General features: G+C 31.7%; 1 protein-coding gene across 3 annotated transcripts in view; it reads right to left on the reverse strand.

Moving 5' to 3' along the window:
* Positions 1 to 10226, reverse strand: part of LOC126738034 (gastrula zinc finger protein XlCGF26.1-like) — a 69927-nt gene extending 59701 nt beyond the window's left edge. Inside the window, exons 1-9 of one of the 3 annotated variants that reach the window (XR_007661198.1) lie at positions 9930 to 10224; positions 9617 to 9868; positions 9251 to 9531; positions 5347 to 5568; positions 3317 to 3415; positions 3042 to 3255; positions 2891 to 2952; positions 1719 to 1932; positions 1489 to 1659 (exon numbers count right to left, since the gene is read on the reverse strand). Coding sequence is in view for 2 of the 3 variants with exons in the window: in XM_050443198.1 (XP_050299155.1) it covers positions 1489 to 1659; positions 1719 to 1932; positions 3042 to 3255; positions 3317 to 3415; positions 5347 to 5568; positions 9251 to 9531; positions 9617 to 9812 (1397 nt within the window). In the remaining variant the exon portion in view is untranslated. Of the gene's footprint in view, positions 1 to 1488; positions 1660 to 1718; positions 1933 to 2890; positions 2953 to 3041; positions 3256 to 3316; positions 3416 to 5346; positions 5569 to 9250; positions 9532 to 9616; positions 9869 to 9929 lie in introns of all 3 variants that reach the window. The other 2 variants (XM_050443198.1, XM_050443200.1) reach the window with 2 other exon arrangements.
* Between the last annotated feature and the right edge of the window lie 9605 nt (positions 10227 to 19831).

Genomic DNA, 19831 nt, shown 5'->3' on the forward strand with positions numbered 1-19831 from the left:
AGATGGAACTCTAAATTTTACATGTATGAAAGATTTCTAGAGCTATTACCACTCCTTTTTAATAGTTTATTGGAAAGACCCAATTCTCCACCTATGTTGTCAGCAAATGAGGTAGAGCTCCTAAAAGAAGCAGTTCAACTTCTTCAGATAATGGAAAGGTTAACAGTAGAAGCCTCAGGGGAAAAATATTCAACAGTAAGCATGGTTATTCCTTTAATTAACTGCACTATAAAAAACCTATCGTCTATGAATCTAACAATTCTTTTAACATGTCCTTAAAGGGGGAATTAGAAAAAGAAATCGAGAAGCGTTTTGGGAATCGAGAATGCTCAAATTTACTAGCCCTTGGAGCATTTTTAGGTCCAAGATTTAAAAACGTCCATTTTAATAACCAATACAAAAAGTAAGTAAAATGGTTCACGAGTTCGAAAATCAGACTGCATCAATAACTGCAAATAATGAAATCCAAATAACAAAAAATCTGAATGAAACCCACCTTTGAAAACTCAGAGGAGTATAATAAAGTTGATATTTGGAGTTCATAAAACTCTTACGCAAAAAGAACAAGTTAATAGGATAAGAGACTTAAAGGGTGGTAGCATCAGTAGTTCAGATTTAAGTCCAGAAGTTCGTTTATATATATCTGCACCACTTGCCAGTTTAAAAGACAACCCCTTAGAAATATGGGAGGAAATTAAAGCTGCATATCCAAACTTATATAAAGTAGCTAGAAAATATCTAGGAGTTGTATGTACTTCTGTACCCTCTGAACGGTTATTTTCTTTAGCTGGGGATACAGTTTCCCAAGAAAGAAACAGACTTTCTGGAAAACTCTTGTCAAAATTACTTTTTTTGAATACTCTACCAGATGAGTACTAGTAACCATTAAGTTTTTAAAATTATTTTTCATGTTTGTTGTGTATTGTATTTGTTATAAAGTTTTTTACTCGGTTTTTTGTTTATCTTTTCCAAAACATATATAAATATAAATATCTTAGATATTATTAGTTAAAAGTTGTTTTTTTGTACATCATACAGTATGTATAATATAGTTTTTGGCTAACAATGCTTTTTTTCTCCTTATTTTAGTTTCATTTAAACATTTTCGATGTTTGTAACATCGATGTTTTGGAATATCGATGTTAGCCACTCAATATATCGAGGCATCGATATTTATAAAAACCGATGTATCGATATTTCGATGTATCGGTTTTTTTAATCGATGTTGCCATCCCTAACTGTGCGCCGTCAGGTCAGTATTTCAATTTACCGAATATTGTGCTGCTCCCTTTACGAAACCTATTTTTCAGCAAAATGCCCAAGTTTCTCAAAGATTTGAACAAGCTTCACTAGCATGCACTTTTCAATGATTTTAAAAATTGAATGGATTAATGAAATAGGCCTGTGATTTGAGGTATCTTATGTAGACGTAGTAAACAAGGCAGAACACTTGTAATATTTCACTCATTTAAATGGTAGTTAACTCACCTGCTATTTTTAAATCTTTTTCCGCACTGGCCACACTCAAAAGGTTTATCATCGAAATGCGTTGACGTATGGGTCTGTAAACCTGCTTTCGATGTGTAACTTTTTTCACACAAAGTGCATTTGAATCTGCGCTCGTTGGTGTGAGTTACTGAGTGAAGTTGCAAGTTGTATCTGTAATATTTGAGACGCAATTGAGAGCAAAATAGACCTAAATATGCAAATATATATACCTTGAAGAAAAAGTCATATTGCAGCTGGGGCATCTGAAGTCCTTGGAATGGCTTTTCAAATGATTGTTCAATAAAAATCGATTGATAAACGTTTTCTCGCACCACTCGCATTTGTTTTCGCGGCCGTCTTCCGTGTGCTGGATTCGTATGTGTTCTTTAAGGTTTTTCAGTTTGTCATAAACTTTTTTGCAAATTTCACACACAATAGGTTTTTCTAGAAAAATATTTAACTTCCTTTAAGGGTAATTTTTTAATTTATTTATTTATCATGCATAGGTATATAGAATTCTTTCTAAAAGTATATGGCAAAGTTGTTTAGTAATTATTAGTAAGTTTCTTTTATGGTAACAGGGAATTAGGGCACCGTCTAAAGATATTCTATAATTTTGTTTTTGCTATAATTTTTTTTCAGTTGCTAATGAAAGTATTTTTTTGCTTCCAAGCAATTGTAACCATTTCTTTAATTTGTCAAGGCAATGAAACATTTTTTTTATTTGCTTCCAGTCACTTTTTCAATCTTTCAAGCATGGTATATCAGCGTTATAAGTGATTGAAGCTAGCTTTTAAGCTGCCAAGGAACTGTTCTTAAATTTCTTTCAGGCAGTTGAAGTCAGTTTACATTATTCAGTTTAAATTATTCGAGGAATTTCCTTCAATTGATACGGCAATTACAGTATTTTTTATTTCCTGAAGTTAGTTGATACCAGTTTGTTAATGTCTCAGGCAGTGGAATCCAGTTTATTGGCTTTGCAGGCAGTTTTTTAGCTGTCAAGGCAATGAAAGTAATCTTTGATTTTTTCTAGGTAGTTGAAGCCACTTTTTATTATTCCAGGCATTTATTTTACTTGTCAAGACAGTGGAAGCATTTTTTATTTCTTCCAGACAGTTGAAACCAGTTTTTAACCAGTGGAATTCAGCTTTCTAAGAAGTTTTTTAGGTAGTAGTTTAAGGTAATGAAAATAATCTTTTCAAAATAAATTAGTTTTTTAGCTGCAAATTCAAGTCATTTTTCACTTCTTCTTGGCAGTTTTATCTAAATATTAACAAAGTTTAAATATGTTTAAACGGTGATTCGGGTTAGTTATGATGAGCTAATAAATTTGACAAATATTAGTAAATAAGTTAGTATACAGTGGTATTTTGCCCATCACCTTATTGAATATTTTTTTTACCTTACAAGATCAATGAATAAACCTTGGCAGAAGCCATCTATTGAAAATGGTGACCTGAAAAACTACAAAACAAAAAAAAATAAACAAAAATCAAATTAAAAAACAATCTATAAGTAATAAAATGTAATAAAAATACTGACAATAAGTTTACCTTCCGTATGTTCACTCTTCTTATGTCTAGCAAATTCTGCCTTATCATAAAAAACCATTTCACATAATTCACATACGTTTTTAATATGGGTTCTATTAACATGTTTTCGTGCTTTGGTACTAGTGCTGAAAATTTTATCACAATACTGGCATGGGAACTTAAGATCAACATGAGTGGAAAGGTGGGATTTTAAAGCCGCCTCTGTCGATAAAACCTAAGAAGTAATTTATTATTACAGAACAAACTAACAAAATTTTTAAGTGTAGTGTAAATACCTTACTGCAAATATAACATTTTGGCTCAGGAGGTTTGGCTCCATGTACTTTAAGATGCCCTGTAAGTTCTCTTACTGTTTTAAATTCTTCCTTGCACAACTAAAATTAATAGTAGGTACCTCATTAGAAAGAAAGGACATGTTTAATTTTAAAAATGCAGAAATACAAAATCTATAGGGATTCATCCTTTGATTACTCCTTATTAATTAACTTATGTAAAACAATAGAGTGTACAGCAATATAAAAGACAATTATAAAAGAAAAATATTATAAATTGGAATATAATAGAAAAAATATAGAATACCTAAATATTTTGAAAATAAAAATAAACCCAGATGGTAAGAGCGGCACAAGACTGGTAAGTTTACTGTGATACAAACATGTTAATCTATGTTTTCCATAATTTGATGAGGGTCTTGATAAAATTATTATTTTCTCAAGTATCATAATTATGCACAATACTTCTGAGGCCAAAGCTAATATTGGAATGTCAAATTCCTTGTCTAATTTGATAAGTATAGGCAAATATATGATAATTATAAATATTCTCCAAATACAGAATTTTATATTTTTTATAGAGCATGTTGATGCTATACCTAGTTGGTAAATTATAAATATTTTTGAAAACACCAACCGATGCATAAATTTTTTTTAATTTTCATGTGTTGTTCCCAACTAAAGACTATCAATCCAAAGACCAAGACAATAGAACTCAGTTAATTAAAATTAATTTATGAACTCTGAAAAACAATAGTTGTTCATTTGATTTTTTGAGATAAAAGTTAGTGATATATCCTGATTTTTCAACATTTAAGGTAAGTTTATGAGATATTAGCCGCTGTTCAAGGAGACTTAATTTATTTTTTATGTCTCCTTTTATACTTTCAATTAAAGAGGTGCTCGAAACCAAAAGAATATTATCAACCTATAATATTATTTTGCCTTTAAACCTAAGATTTTGCTCCCAACCCATGTATGCCAAGTTTCAGTTGAGATTTAATGAAATAAGTTTAGTTCTGTTTTTAGTTCTGTTGAGTCATTTATTTGAGAAACCAGATAAATCTCCTAAAGACAGTTCTGAGAAAACTTAAAAAAGTCCACAGCTATTCTCAGTTGAAATTATTTTAAAGTTTAGCCATTCAATAACAGCTTTTTACAAACTCACACGAAATTTTAATGGTAAAGTTAACAAGAAACTGAATTTAAAAAATGGACATATTAACTTTCTCAATAGATTATATTAAATTATTTTGACAAAAAAGTACAAACTTCTAATATTTTAATAATTTCCTACTTATCCTACATAAGCTTCTACCACCTAACAATGGCGTAACCATTTAAATGCAGACTTTTGGCCTTCACCATTTATTCTGCCCTTCTCAGCTTGGGAGCACTCTAGCTCTAAAATTTTCGGACTAACCTTTCTTTTAATTAAAAAAAAAATAACAAAAGGATTTTGAAATTAGGCCATGCTGGTTGTATACAAAGTCCACTGGGCCTAGGATATCTGATGCCAATTGCAAATGAATAACTTTATAGTCATATGTTATAATTGTCCCTTTTGAGTTTTTGTTGTAAGAAAACTGCATAAACTTGAATATGTTAAATGGAATTTGTTCAGGTTTTAAAGGAGTTATACTTAATCAATTGTGTTTATAATATGTGAGGCCAAAGTGAAAATTCTTAGGTATTATACATACTGTTATCTACTTAATTCTTTCACACTGCCATATTACATTTTTAACCCTATTTTAATTTTTTTTCATGGTACCTTAAACAAACTTTGTCTTATTTATTACTACATCACAATATGTTTACAGCTGGGAGTTTGTTTCAGGAAACTTGACAAATCCTGGACATATCGGATTTTAAAAGTAGACATAATATTCAAGGCTGGTTCATGTGCCAGTAAGTGTATGGATTTATATTGTTTATAAGTATCAAAAATGTAAAATGGAGGATTTATCAGGTTTCTTAAATAAGTACTTTGATTAATTTTAATATAAAGAAATTTACAATAGAAAACATACCTTACAAATGTAATCTTTAACTTTTTCAGCATGTGTATCCTTATGTCCCCTAAGAGATTTAGCAGTCTTGAAAGATTTTCCACATTTGTCACACTTAAATTTATATTCTTTTAAATGGCACTCCATATGCCCTTTTAGCACATGTGCTGATGTAAAACCTTTCTTGCATTTTGTGCATTTAAAAGGCCTTTTCCCTGTGTGCATATTCATGTGATCTTTTAACTAAAATTGAAATAATTGACAACAGGGCAAAATTAAGATATACCAGGTGATACAGGAAGAAGGGATATACCAGGTGACACTAAATAACTATTTTACTCTTCAAGATAAACAACTTAAATTTGGTAGATTGATGGAATTGTTATAAGAGCATCTTTTGATATATTCAGTTGTTTTCTGTTTAACTGAAAGTAACATTAAACTTTCTTATTTTAAATGAGACACTGCATTTACCACTTTTTGTTCTATATTCATAGAAATTTTAACGTAGGGTGCCATGATGAGTTGAAAAATTAAATTTTTAATGAAATAATCACAGAAAAATAGATTTTATTGCATTTTATAACTTAAAACTTTTGCATGCCTCTTTAAAACATCCCAACCAGCAATTTTGCCATTTACTTTTTTTTTTTAATATCACATTATTGGGAACAACCATTTTTGAAATGCAGCTTTTTTTTCTGTTTAATTTGATATAGTTAGTTTGTAAATTGATTGGCAAATAAGCTGATAAGAAGAAAAAAAGTAAGTCACATAAATAAACACATTTATGTAATAAAAAAAAGCATAGAAGGCTTTGATTCCATGACATCTGGTCAAGTGCAATTTTAGTGTCTACTAATATTTCAGATGTTTACTAACTATATTTGTGAAAAACTGCGTTTCAATAGTGGTTGTTCATAATAAGGTGCTTGTGAAATTTTAAATAGGCATGTAAAAGACTCAAGTAATAAAATATAATGAATATTCATGGCACCTTATTTCAAAATTTAAAAAATTGATTTTTCCTATGAGATAAAACAAAAGGTGATATTGTTATATACCAATTGTCCCATTTAAAATAAAAAAGTTTGTGTCACTCCCTGTTAAACTGGCAGTAACAAAAAATAACTGAATATGTCAAAGTGGTATTGGTTACTGATACAACGTTGTAACTGTTGTATCAATATACCAAATTTCATTTCTTTATCTTGAAAAGTAAAAATGTTATTAAGTGTTCCCTTTTTCCTGTGTCACCCAGTATATTACATATACATAGGGTCAATGTGTCAGTTCGTCGACCAGTGCTAGTTCGCGTCCACTTTTGGATTTAATCTAAAATAAATAATTCACTATTTCTTATCCAAAACAGCAAAGTTGCTGCATATAACCCTTTCGAGAACATAAACCGGAAAATTTTTGGTGGGGATGTAAACCCTCTAGCATTTAAAAATCATTTAAACCGTCACTGTTGAGAGTTCATCGAGTTAAGTCACATGTAATGTAAAATTTGCTAGTGTTGCAGACGCAGAAAATAGTAAGTAATTTCTTTTCTAATTGTGAAACTTGTTTGAAAATAATTGATTATTATAGTAGATTTATTTTTTCATGCAATTATATCATAAAATAACGTTTAAAGTATGCTTTTATACAAAATTTTTGGTGGTCGCGAACTAATATATAAAAAATATTAAATTTTAGTTTGCGACCGGGGTGGTCGCAAAACTGACATTTTAATTGCCTTTTTGCAGCTTAGATAATACATTTATAAAAGGTGGTAACGACTTTTTGTTTTCAGTTATTAGTAAAATATAAAATAATGTTCTTATTTTTTAGTTTGCGACCACCATTTTTTATTTAAATATTGTAAAAAAGTTAAATATATATTTGTTATATTTTGTGGTCGAAAATCTGGATTAAATAGATCTAATTCGCGACCACCATGTTTTTCTTATGGGAAATTTTGGTCGCGAATACAGATAATATTTGAAGTAAATAAATTATGATGTTTATTTTTACGACCACAGAGATTTAGGTAACAACTTGACCTCACTAACATTTAGGTATTTTTTTTCAGTGGCAGCCAGAAAAAGCATAAAGCAATCAGTAGCAAAGAATAGTTCAAATAATAAAATAAACAAAAAGGTTTCAAAAATGAAAAAAAACTATAGCAGCGAAGATTTGCTAAGAGCACTTTCTGCTATAAAAAATAAAACGATGAAAATAAGGGAGGCCAGCCGATTTTATAAAGTTCCGAAAACTACACTTCTTGATAGACTTGCCGGAAGAAGGTCCGAATCTCTTAAAAAACCTGGACCACCTCCATTATTAACCGAAGAAGGAGAACAAAAGATTAGGGACTGGGTGATTAACATTGCAAAATGTGGATTTCCAATCTCAAAACAATTATTGATGCATACTGTAGCGAGAATTGCAACTGATTCAAATAAAGCAATATTTAATCAAAGCAAGTTGTCTGGAGAAACATGGTACAAAGGATTTTTAATAAGAAATCCGGAGATATGACTTAGACAAACTGAAAATATTACTAAAGCACGCGCTGTTGTAACCGAAGAGAGTATTCGAAAATGGTTCAGAGAATTACATAAATATCTTTCGGAAATGAATTACTTATATATTCTTAAAGACTCAACCAGAATATTTAACGGAGACGAGTCCGGTTTTTCACTCTGCCCCAAGAGCGGAAAAATTTTAGGGCCAAAAGGATACAAGAATTTATGTATAGTAAATAAAGGCAATGAAAAAGAAAATATTACTGTGCTGATAACATTTAATGCTTGTGGTAAAATTGCTCCTCCTGTAGTCTTATAGTAGGTTGGGTTTTGGGAAAAAGCGATAAAGGATAGATGACGTCCGATGTGTTCTTTGAATATATAGTAAATGATTTCAATAAGTGGCTAATTGAAACCAATATTCAAAGACCCATTCTTCTTTTTGTGGATGGTCACCTATCGCATATGTCTTTACCATTGAGTGATTGGTGTGATGAGAATAAAATAATATTATATGCCCTTCCGCCCAATACGATCCATATTTTACAGCCAGCAGATGTCAGTTTATTTAAACCATTGAAAACTGACTGGAAAAAACCTTTCAAGACTGGCAAAGTAGGCCCCGAAAATATAAATTCCGTTGTTACAAAAACCAATTTTTGCAGTGTTTTTAATGAAGTCATTTCAAAACCAGAAGTTTATGTAGACATTATTAAAAATGGATTTTGGAAGTGTGGTCTTCTGAGTGGTGTAAGGTCTTCTGACCACATTAACCAGCGAGATATAAGATCAACAAAAGTATTGTAAAACTTGAATTATATGGAGTAAATGTGGAAGTAATTTTAAATGACATAGCAGTGCTTGAAAATAATATCGTTTCACCAGAAAAACGGAAGAGACTAACTAATGAATATCAAGATAATGCTGAACCAACTACTTCAGCCATCACAAATAGAAATAAGGTTGAAACCCCTAGTGCCATATCTTCAAGTAAATGGAGAGAATATTATAAAAAGAAAAATTGCAAAACTAATAAAAAACAACAGGAAGTAACCAGACGAAAAGTAAAACAAGAAAAACCAAAGAGAATATACCAGAATGCACTTCCAAAAAGTCATTTTTGTTAAAATATTGGTACCTTTTTTTATTCAAAAATTAAATTCTATTTTGTCTTGAGTTTTTTTCCTTCTTTCTATGTAGGAATATGGTGGTCGCAAACTAGCGAAATGGCACTTTTATATTTCATCACATCAAAAACAGAAAATAAAACGGGTGATAATATCTATTCTCAAATTTTCAGGCTTTAAAAAAATATAAGTCTTATTAAAATATTCAAATTTGTTAAGTTTCTATAAGGTTTTGAAATTGAAATTTCAGTTAACTGGTCACGAACTAGCACATTGACCCTATACCTTGGTAATGCCTTGGCACAACAAATTACAAATTTTGCAAGTCCTTCTCTCAACTGAGTGTTCCATTCTATGCACTTTATAATCTGCAAACTTCTGAAATACTCCATCACAAAATTTACATTTGTACACTGTAGTTTCATTTTCTATTATTTGTCGCTTTTTAATCTCAATTTCATCTATATCATTATCTTTAACTATTGGCAGTTTCACATCTAACAGTGGATTACAGTCCGAAGTATTGAGGTTGGGTTTGAGTTCAAGAGGCTCAGTTTTAATAAATTCTACGAGAGATATGTATATGCAGTAAATAAGGAATTTATTGCAAAAGGGAATACTGTAATTTAAAGCCGAGTGTAATGCACTTACCCTCTTCGATGATCATGCCTTCTATGTCTATTTGATTGTTATACAGACAGATATTAGGAGTATTACTTTGCAATATGGGGCTATGTATTGACAACAGTGATGCACTGGATCCTGAAGTAAAATCTGGTTCTTTCTTAATAGTGATTTGTTCAAATGGGGGCTCACATGAGTGAGGTAGGTTTATTTCACTTGTCATGGTATAGTATTTAAGGTTTATTAATGACAAATTGAGTATATCAGATAATAGAGCGCCTTTAAAGAAAAATACTTTTAGTGATATGTTTTAGAGCAAAGTTTAGGTGTAGGTTCTTACCTCCCAAAAATTATTTCAAATATATGTATGTACATATCAGAAAATTTATATTCAATTTAATGATTTATGGCAGTTTTTCCTATAGATTGGGATATTTCATTTCCTTCTGGAATACTTGGGAATAAGATAACAATGTCAGCAATCAAGCTTATAACAATGTCAGCAAGCAGCAGGGCAGCCAATACTGCCAATAGCAACTGACCAGCGTTGTCAGGTCAAAAAAAACTGATGTCAGAGCCCAGAGTTGGCAGATATAGAGCTTGGGGAATCGATGTGTGCGAATTAGCGTTCGATCAATATCCTGGAGTCGAGAACGCAGCATATGCCGTTTGCTAGTAACCATTTTATTATCCGCACCAGTGTTGCCATTCGTAGCGGCTTGTCGCAAAAATAACGACTTTTCTATTGCTTTGAGATAATAATATAGGACCGATTTCCAAAAAAAAAATTATTTCAACAAAAAAAAACAATGTTTGTAATCCTTGTTAATATCTGGACAAGAAATTATTAAAATACCTTGAGAACTTCAGGAGATAGTGCATATCGATTAAATAACAGCGGGCGCGGTCTATAAATAGGATACTGACAAGCGACATATGCTCCGTTCTCGATTTGGTTGTTACATATCTGTAGGATGCTAGTTTCGCATCCATAAATTAATTTCCGATTATGTGAATTTACCTTAATATATGAAGCACCACAATAGAAAGGGGTGATTTGGTTTCGAAAAGATAGAAAAGTACCGATTTAAGTTTATGGGGAAATTTTTTCATTAGTCACCAGAAAAATTTAAAGTTATTAGATCTGGTGAAATCTCATCAGACCTGGCAACCTTGCCTAAAACAGATGACTTTGACGTAGTCATTCACATTTGACAGATCGCTGACAAGCATTAAAGGCTCGTATAGGAAACTCGCCTTATAGCTCGCCGCATTGAAGCACGAACACCCAAACGATTAAACGTTAAGGCCGCTTCACATTTGCCCAGGTACGAGAACTTGAACAATAAAGAAAATTCTTTTTTGATTCACAATAAATGGTAACAAAACACCAATAATAGGAGTTTATTTATTACTATATTAAAATTCTATAGCGTTTTTACCGTTCCTTAGGTATGAATTTTACGTACCCACTAAATACGAATATATCATTTATGCATTTCTTTAATCTTGATTTAATTCACACCTAACGAATTGTAAAAAGGCTTTATTGGTCTCTTGTGTGTGTGGTGTGAATTAAACTGCAACCGACTGGACATTGGTAAGAATAAATATTAGTGAACTGTAATAAATCGTACTAAAGTGTGTGAGAATGCCAAAGCTAGTAAATTTAAAAGTTGCTGAGCTGAAAAGGGAGCTGGAGGAAAGCGACTGCAACATGACGGAAAATAAAACAGATTTAGAGGAGCGGCCTTCTAACACATTAGTTGAGGAAGGCGATGACTCGGACAATTTTATTTTCTGCCAAAGAAGAATACTAAGGCATTTAATTCATGGATACCGATATGTTAGATTTGATAGTGGAAATAAAGGAAGAACTAACATAGTCCAGTACAAAATCAATATATGAAATGCTCGAGCTTGAGCCCAAAAATATGCTATCTGTTTTAAAGGGTTGTGCAATATCTGGTTTACAGCGTTTCCGTTAAATGAGTTGCGGTTGACAGAGCAAAAGTCCACTCTGTCTAAGATTGGCATTAAAGACAAGCATGAGCTACGCTGCTTCTTGGGATTAGTTAATACTATCGACATTATGTGGAGGGATTTACCAATATTGCAAAAATCGCCATTGACCAGGGTGAATAAAGGTGAACAAAAATTCTAGTAGTCTCAAGACGGCCAGGAAGCTTTCGATCACCTAAAAGAGGCTGTGGCAAGCTCACTTATTTTAAACTAGGAAAAACCTAACCTTAAGGAAAATTTTTAATGGACACTGATACCAGCAATGTAAGAATAGGGGCCGTGCTATCCAAAAGTCAGGAAATCCAAAAGGAAAAAGTTATTGGTTATTTTAGTAAGACCCTGTCCAAGCCAGAGCGTAACTTTTGTGTCACCCTTCGAGAGTTTCTAGCTGTTGACACAGCAATGGAGCACTTCTAGAACTACCTGCAAAAGCTATATTGGAATGGAAATAGTTGGATTTAATTCACCTCATTCCAAAATATCTGTAAAATGCTTGGAATCAAAAAAATGAGAACTACTTAGGCGGAATGGTGGAACGAATGAATAGAACCAGTAATCGGTATATGACCTAATCGGTATGTTAGTAGTATCTAGCTTCCAAAGAGACTGCGATAACTTTCTTCTTTTATTCGTAATGAGGTTTACATGTTGATGTTACATGGTTGATGTCATTTATTGTCAAGTACGCATTTCCATTTAAGATGCCAGCGATCGGATAAAGGATACATATGATGGCAATGCTAAAGACCAGAGGAACAACTGTAACATGATTTAGCTTTATAACCCTAAGAGACGAAAAGATCTGTCACCGAAACTTCAAACATTTTCACACTCTGGGATGGACCATACAAAGTTCTGAAAACAATCATCCATATTCTTTACAGAATACAAAAGCCGCCGATGGGTAAAGCTTATCTGATTCACTTTAACTGATTGACAACCAAAGTCAGATTTGATATTCGATAAGTTCATGTCCCATCATTCTAATGGCCAAAAGAGTCCTGCGAAGTTCAGCTGGACTTGTTTACTGTTACAGCTGAATTTGCTCAGGCACATGGTGTGGCTAAGAATTTACATATATCTGATGAATAGGTGAGGTTTTCCGCAGAAAATTTGGAAAAAATCAAGAGCTTCGGTCTACCTCCAATGACGGGTTGAAAGATTTTTTTACCTGGTTACCAAAGTGGCGACATATCAGAAGTCAACCTATAAGAACGTTTGGGATGCAGGATGCAGATTAAGAATGTTAGGAGTGTAACGAAGTTTGGAACGCAGCAATATTAGCTCAGTTGTTCTTCTTGGTCACTCCGGCATCATCTCGGCAATGCAAATGGGCAAAACGTACTGCATCTCTGGAGACTCGTACAAAGTTAGTGAATTTTCAGAAATGATAGTCGAGGTAAATCCAAATGCAGTACTAATTTTGTTCGTCTAGCATGGTTATGATCAACTAGAAAATAAAATTCACATTTTAATAACATATTTTTAAAACGAGTACTGGCAAACACTGTCTGCTATGTGCCCCTGAAACCCAATATTAGATAATGTTAATAACCCCAAAGTTTGCATTTGGCTATCACGACATAGTGCAGATGCATGGGGTGTTGTGTGAGGAAACACTATCAGATATAGGGGTACCGCAGGGATAAATATTCGACCCAATCATATTTCCGACTTTTATGAATGATCTTCCTTTAATTTTAAAGGTGCTAAATTTCTGCCTTTCGCAGATGATTCAACTCCTGTGAGTCTGTATCGGATATAGAGACAAATTTAATAGCAGCCCAGAAAGCTTTGGGAAGTGGTTCCTGTCTAATAGCTTACTTCTAAATGCAGAAAAGACTCAGAATATGGTGTTCTCATTGAGAGAAATGAATGGTGATAAATGCTAATCTGTCAAGTTTCTTGGTGTGTAACAGGATTCGAGGTTGATCTGGGAGCCCCAGATTACGGGCTTGTGTGGAGCACTTAGTTCTGCAGTGCCTTGAGGGGTCTAGTGGGATAGGTATCTCAGGAAACTTTAAAAACTGTATGTTTTTCACAGTAAAATGATCTATATACTATTTTAGCGTAGGGGTGGTTCATCACATTCGGCCCGCGTTTTTTGAGTTGTAGAAAAGAGCTATGAGACTTATGTCAGGTCTGAGTTACAGAAAAGATTGCAGAATTGTTTTTACACAGTGAAGTGTATTAACTTTTCCTTGTACCTATATTTTGGAACAGGTTTAATATATAAAAAACGATAGGGATTAAAACAAAAATGTATGAAAACGTCCATAATCATGACATTAGCGCCAGATTCCATCTAGTTACACTCTATAGCAGACTGAAGAAGTGCGAGTGTAGGCGTAATTTGTTGGATCTGGTTAACCCGCCTGATTAAGAAACTTAGCTTTATTAATCTTATATTGCTCCCTTAGAAACCTCTATAAAAGTAAGCACATTTTGATAAGACATTAAAAAAACCTTTGTGATTCTTTGGTTTTAAGTTAAGTTAATTGTGGTGATTTGGTCTTTGGGAATTGCCTCGACGCTAAAACCAAAAACTCTGCAAAAAATTAAAAACTATTGTCTTAGATTTATTTGTGGAGTCTCAAATGAGATATCATATGTCTCTCCTTGGTTGGTCTATTTAAATTCGACTGGGTAATATATGCATCAAAAGCGGAAGTTTCATTTGGAAAGTTTTGTCAAAGAAATCATATTTGTTAATATGCCAAAATATATAAGAAACAAATTAATTTGTAGGTGAATAATATCCAATTGAAATAATATCCGAAACGGTAATTTATTGCAAATTACACAGCATTGAATAACTATATTTGAGCGATCCTCTAGATATCCTTCAGTCAATATTTATAATTCTATTCCACTGGAGATTTGACAATACTCTACCGCTTACGGAATTAAAAAGGCATTTAAACTGTTACTTTTGTTTTAATGGTATAATATCATTCATATTTACCATTGTCTTTAATTATTTATATTATTATTATCAAAAAGAATGTAGAATAATATTTCCAATTGTGTGAGTTGACAATATCTCAAAATTTCCAATTGTGCATATAATATATATAGGATATTTTTTAATCCACTGAATATTTTTTGAATGTGTATTTTGTTATAATAGCTAAAAAATTTACTCCTTAAAAGTTTGTTTTATTTGCTATCTAATAATATATGCTTTGAGACTAATCAACAAACTTTTCGGAATAAAAAATATTCTTAACAAAAAAGTTAATGAAGAAAAAAGCAACTTGGCAACGTAGAATATCCATCTGTTTACAATACAATTGTTGCCAGCTTGTATTGGGTTTATAGATTATATATAATATGTGAACCTAGCGTCTGATCGTTTGCCAGCACTATAATAGTCCGTGCCCGCTGACAGTTGAGTCTTTTTCATTGGATGTTTTAATTAATTTTTATATAAAAACTTTAGTTTGTAAAGGTTTTTAACCACCGTAAATCGATTAAGTTATTGCTTTTTAGTATCTGGACTAAAAATTCTTAAAATTCCTTGGAAAATTTTAGGAAATACTAACATTATATCGATTAAATAACAACGGGTGCGGAATATTAATAGGTTGCTGTCACAACCAAGCCTTGAAAGATTTAATTTTAAGTAAGGGGAAGGTGCACAAAATATATAAGCAGTGCAGTTCTCTGGTGAATTATAACACATTTTCTGAACTTAGAGCAAAATGCAAAGAATATTCTACGGTTTGTTATAATGAATATATACCTAAACTTAAGGAATTGTTAATAATAAAAAGGATTTTTGGAAATATGAAAACTCCAAAAAAGAAAGTTATGGTATACCAGATAACATGCGCTTGGATCATAAAAGAAATGCATCATCTGTTGTTGAAATAGCTGATTTGTTTTGTGAGCTTTTTTCCACAGTTTATGTAAAGGGTTATGAAAATATCCTTCAAAATACTTGTGCTATTCTAATTCTGTTGGCAATAGTTGCTGTAATGTACACATTAATGTTATTGATGTTTTAAACACCATTAAAAATAAAAATATTAATAGGTTGTGGCCCAGACGGAATTCATGTTACTTTCTTAAGAAAAACAAAGTTTGTTCTGTCGAATGTCTTGCAAAGACTCTTTACTAGATCCTTGAGTTTGGGTATTTGCCCTGTGCTCTGGAAACAGAGCTACATTACACCTATATTTAAAAATGGTGATCGTTCTGATTTCATTAATTATGGAGCTATATCCAAAATATCTCTTATACCAAAACTTTTAGAATCTCTTATTGCTATAGCTCTAACATCTCAATTTAATCATATTCAGATTCAGCAACAACACGGATTTATTGGGTTTAAGTCAACTACATCTAACCTATTGGAATTTCAATCTACTGTGCTGGGAGCCCTGGAGAGTCATTATCAAATAGATACAATATACACTGACTTCTCCAAGGCTTTCGACCAGGTAAATCATTGTATTTTAATTCACAAACTTGAAGTAATAGGAGTTGGTTGTGCTCTACTCAATTGGTTGGGCAGTTACATTACAGGACGAACCCAAGTAGTAAAACTGAAGAATGCCTTATCTAGAGAGATAACTGTTCATTCTGGTGTTTCCCAAGGTGGACACTTGTCTCCATTTCTATTTAATTGTTTCATAAATGATCTGATTGGTGTTTTGACTTGTGATTTTTTACTGTATGCCGATGATTTGAAAATTTTTATATAGGTCAAATCTATTAATGACTACTTTAAGCTTCAGCAGCTTAATATAAATAAGTGTAAATCAATAACTTTTCACTGCATAAGGATTCCAATTTAATTCCCATATGACAGGCAGTATTATTCTCGAAAGATCATAAGAGATAAAGATCTTGGCGTCACCTTAGATCAAAAGCTTGCACTTGCTTCTCATGTTGCTCAGATATCTAACAGAGCTATGACATTCCTTGGTTTTGTATTGAGATCCCTCAAATGCTTTAATCCCCTGGACATGATGGTATAAGGGCCGATCTTATAAAAAAGACCCATTTAGAAATTATAAACCCACTTTTACATATACTAAATTTAATTTTAGAAACAGGTGAAATACCTTCACAATTTAAAATTACAATTGTAACTCCCATTCACAAAAAAGGTACCAAAACCTTAATAAATAATTATCGACCTGTCAGCCTCATTAGTAACTTTTCAAAAATTTGTGAAAAATGCATAAAACATAGAATAACAAACTTTTTTAAACTAAACAATGTTTTATCCACAAACCAATTTGGATTTGTTGAGGCATGTAGTACAGAAGATGCGATGCATAGGTTAATAACTGAGGTTGTAAATAATTTAAACTCAAATAAAAGGTGTTTAGCGGTATTTTTGGATCTTGCCAAAGCATTTGATACCGTCCCTCATAGGGATCTTCTCAATGTACTTGAAAGATATGGAATAAGGGGAAGAGCCCTTCAGCTTTTCTCTAGTTATCTGTCGGAGCGGTATCAGATGGTAAGGCTAAATAATGTGTTGAGTGAAAAACGAAAAATAAAAATTGGCATTCCTCAAGGAACGGTCTTAGGCCCGATATTATTTATAACATATTTAAACTCCCTTTTAAAATTACAGATTGATGGGTTAACAGTATCTTATGCTGATGACACGGCAATTGTTGTTTCGGGAGATTCTTGGGAAAGCATAAGGGACAAATCCATGAACATATTGGTAGAAATAAAAAACTGGCTAGAAACTTCTAAACTAACTTTGAATTTAACAAAAACTAATTACATAGCTTTTTCTTTGACTAATGTAAATAGACCTGAGTATACCTCGATTTTATTTAATGATGATTGCATTAAGGAGACCTCATCTACAAAATATCTCGGTATTATAATCGACAAAAATTTAAAGTGGAAAACACATATTGATTATGTCTCCAACAAAATCCGAAAACTTGTTCATAAATTTTACTTGCTAAGAGAATTTTTGAATAAAAAAACACTCACTATCATTTATAAAGCATTTGTAGAGTCAATTTTAAAATACGGAATACTGGTGTGGGGAGGACTTTATAATAACAGCTTATATAAGTTAAATATAATACAGAAGTACATTTTAAAAATAATTCTTAAGAAAAACCGTTTATATCCTTCTAATTTGCTTTTTAATAAAGATATTCTAGATATTAGATCGTTATATATACTTACAACATGTTCCTATATACACACTCAACCTAACTTAAAGATTTTGATAGATCATTCCTATGAAACAAGAGCTAGATATCACGAACACATAAAAATTCCGACGAGTTTAAATAATCTTAATCTGAGGTATATAAACTACTTTGGCCCAAAACTTTATAACTTATTACCAAGAGAGGTAAAAATATGTTCTAGAATGAAAAGATTTAAATTACTAACAAAGAATGTAATCTTTGAAAATCACCATCAATTTGTAAGGATTTTGAACTAGTTATTGTGATTTTATGTCTATTTGGGTAGATTTAAGAGATCTATGATGTTAACATTATTAATCTTTTGATTGTATATGCAAATTGTTATAGTAGAATTGTTTTTGTTTTGGTTTTCACGGTGTAGAATAATATTACAAATAAATGTAATAAATTATTAGAAAACTTTACTACGCACATACAGATGTTTTTACATCTAGGTGTTGAGTACTAAGACTTGTATTAGATATAGCTATAGTTTAATTTTTGAAATAATTAAATAATATCATTCTATTGTAATAACTGATATATTGTGAAATAAATATATTTTCTAGAAGAAGTTTCTTCTAGGAAACAAATACAAAATACAAAAATACAAAAAAAAAATGTGTATGTCATTAGGGGTCTATTGTGCTGTTGTAAGATCTGTATTGGAATATGCTAGTACTGGGTAGTCACCATTCTATAAGTGCCACATCAATCTTCTGGAAAGGGTTCAAAGACGATTCCTAAGATTCATCGCCTACAAGTTGAATATTCTTGTAGATAATATTAATTATGATGACCTGTATGTGTTACTAAAACTCCTTAAATTAATAGATGAACTTATATAGATTTTTGTACTTTATTTAAATTACTAAATGGTATGATCAATTCTCCTAATCTCCTTGCGTTGGTTAATTTTCATGTACTTGTTAGAAGAAATAGATATAAAGTAATGTTTGGAACGCAATTTCATAGAACTAATTATGGTTTTAATAGGCCTCTTGATCGAATGACGTGTAGACCGGCCAATGATCTACCTAAGGAAATTGATATCTTTTGTATGCCTTTTTTGCAGTTTAGGTCACAAATAAAAATATTGATAATTTAAATTTAAGTATATCTATTTGTTTTTGTTTGCTGGAGACATTTTGTAGTACATTTGAAGATTGTTGTTGTCAAAAAATAGGTTGTGTTTTAATTTAAATTTATATTTCTATTGTACTATACTTAAAAGTTATTAATAACTTTTTTAATGTATTGGTAAAATACTAAGATTTATATTTTATTATATTATTTTATATATTTAAATTTTGTAAATGGGAATTCCGTCAATAAACTTATTGTTGCTGGCAAACGACATATGCTGCACGGACATCACAGCTAACTAGCCTATGAAAGGAACGGTTCGAATTTACTTTTTTCCAATGTTATGTGACCCACTTCAGACTTCTTTATCATATTTTAGCAAAAAGGAAGTTTTTATTTTTATAATTATTAAAAAAAATTAAGCGCTGAAATCACATTAAATGCTATTACTATTTTACACTATATGTACCCTTCCATCAATCAAGTATAAAAAACTAGCGCAGTTGGCAAATACATTTATCGAGAGACTAACTCCGGGAGCAATTAACAGCTGTGCCGTTCTGTGCGCAAACTTGGTTATTTAAAGAAGCCAAATTAAAAATATTCATTATTATAACATGTAATATAAACAAAAAAAAACTATATGTTATTTGAACATAATTTTCAAAGCTTGCAGCCTCTTCAGCTGTGAGTTGTTCTAGAAGTTCTGCAAACTAGGTTGACGGCTAGCCGATGGTTTAACCCACACACTGCCATTTCGTTTGGTATAGTTTTTCTCTGTATTTCTCTGCTGAAAACTATGTCGAAATATTGCGCACTATACGAAAATGAAGCAGTCGTGCCAAATATTTCTATTTTAGCACATACAGTTTGAATCTTTTCTGTCATGCATGTAGAACTGGCGCGACGACTGACGCCACTAAAAGGTGGAAACAGACTATCATCACGTCACGTG

This window comes from Anthonomus grandis, chromosome 6 (genome assembly GCF_022605725.1).
Source record: "Anthonomus grandis grandis chromosome 6, icAntGran1.3, whole genome shotgun sequence".
Lineage (NCBI taxonomy): Eukaryota > Metazoa > Arthropoda > Insecta > Coleoptera > Curculionidae > Anthonomus > Anthonomus grandis.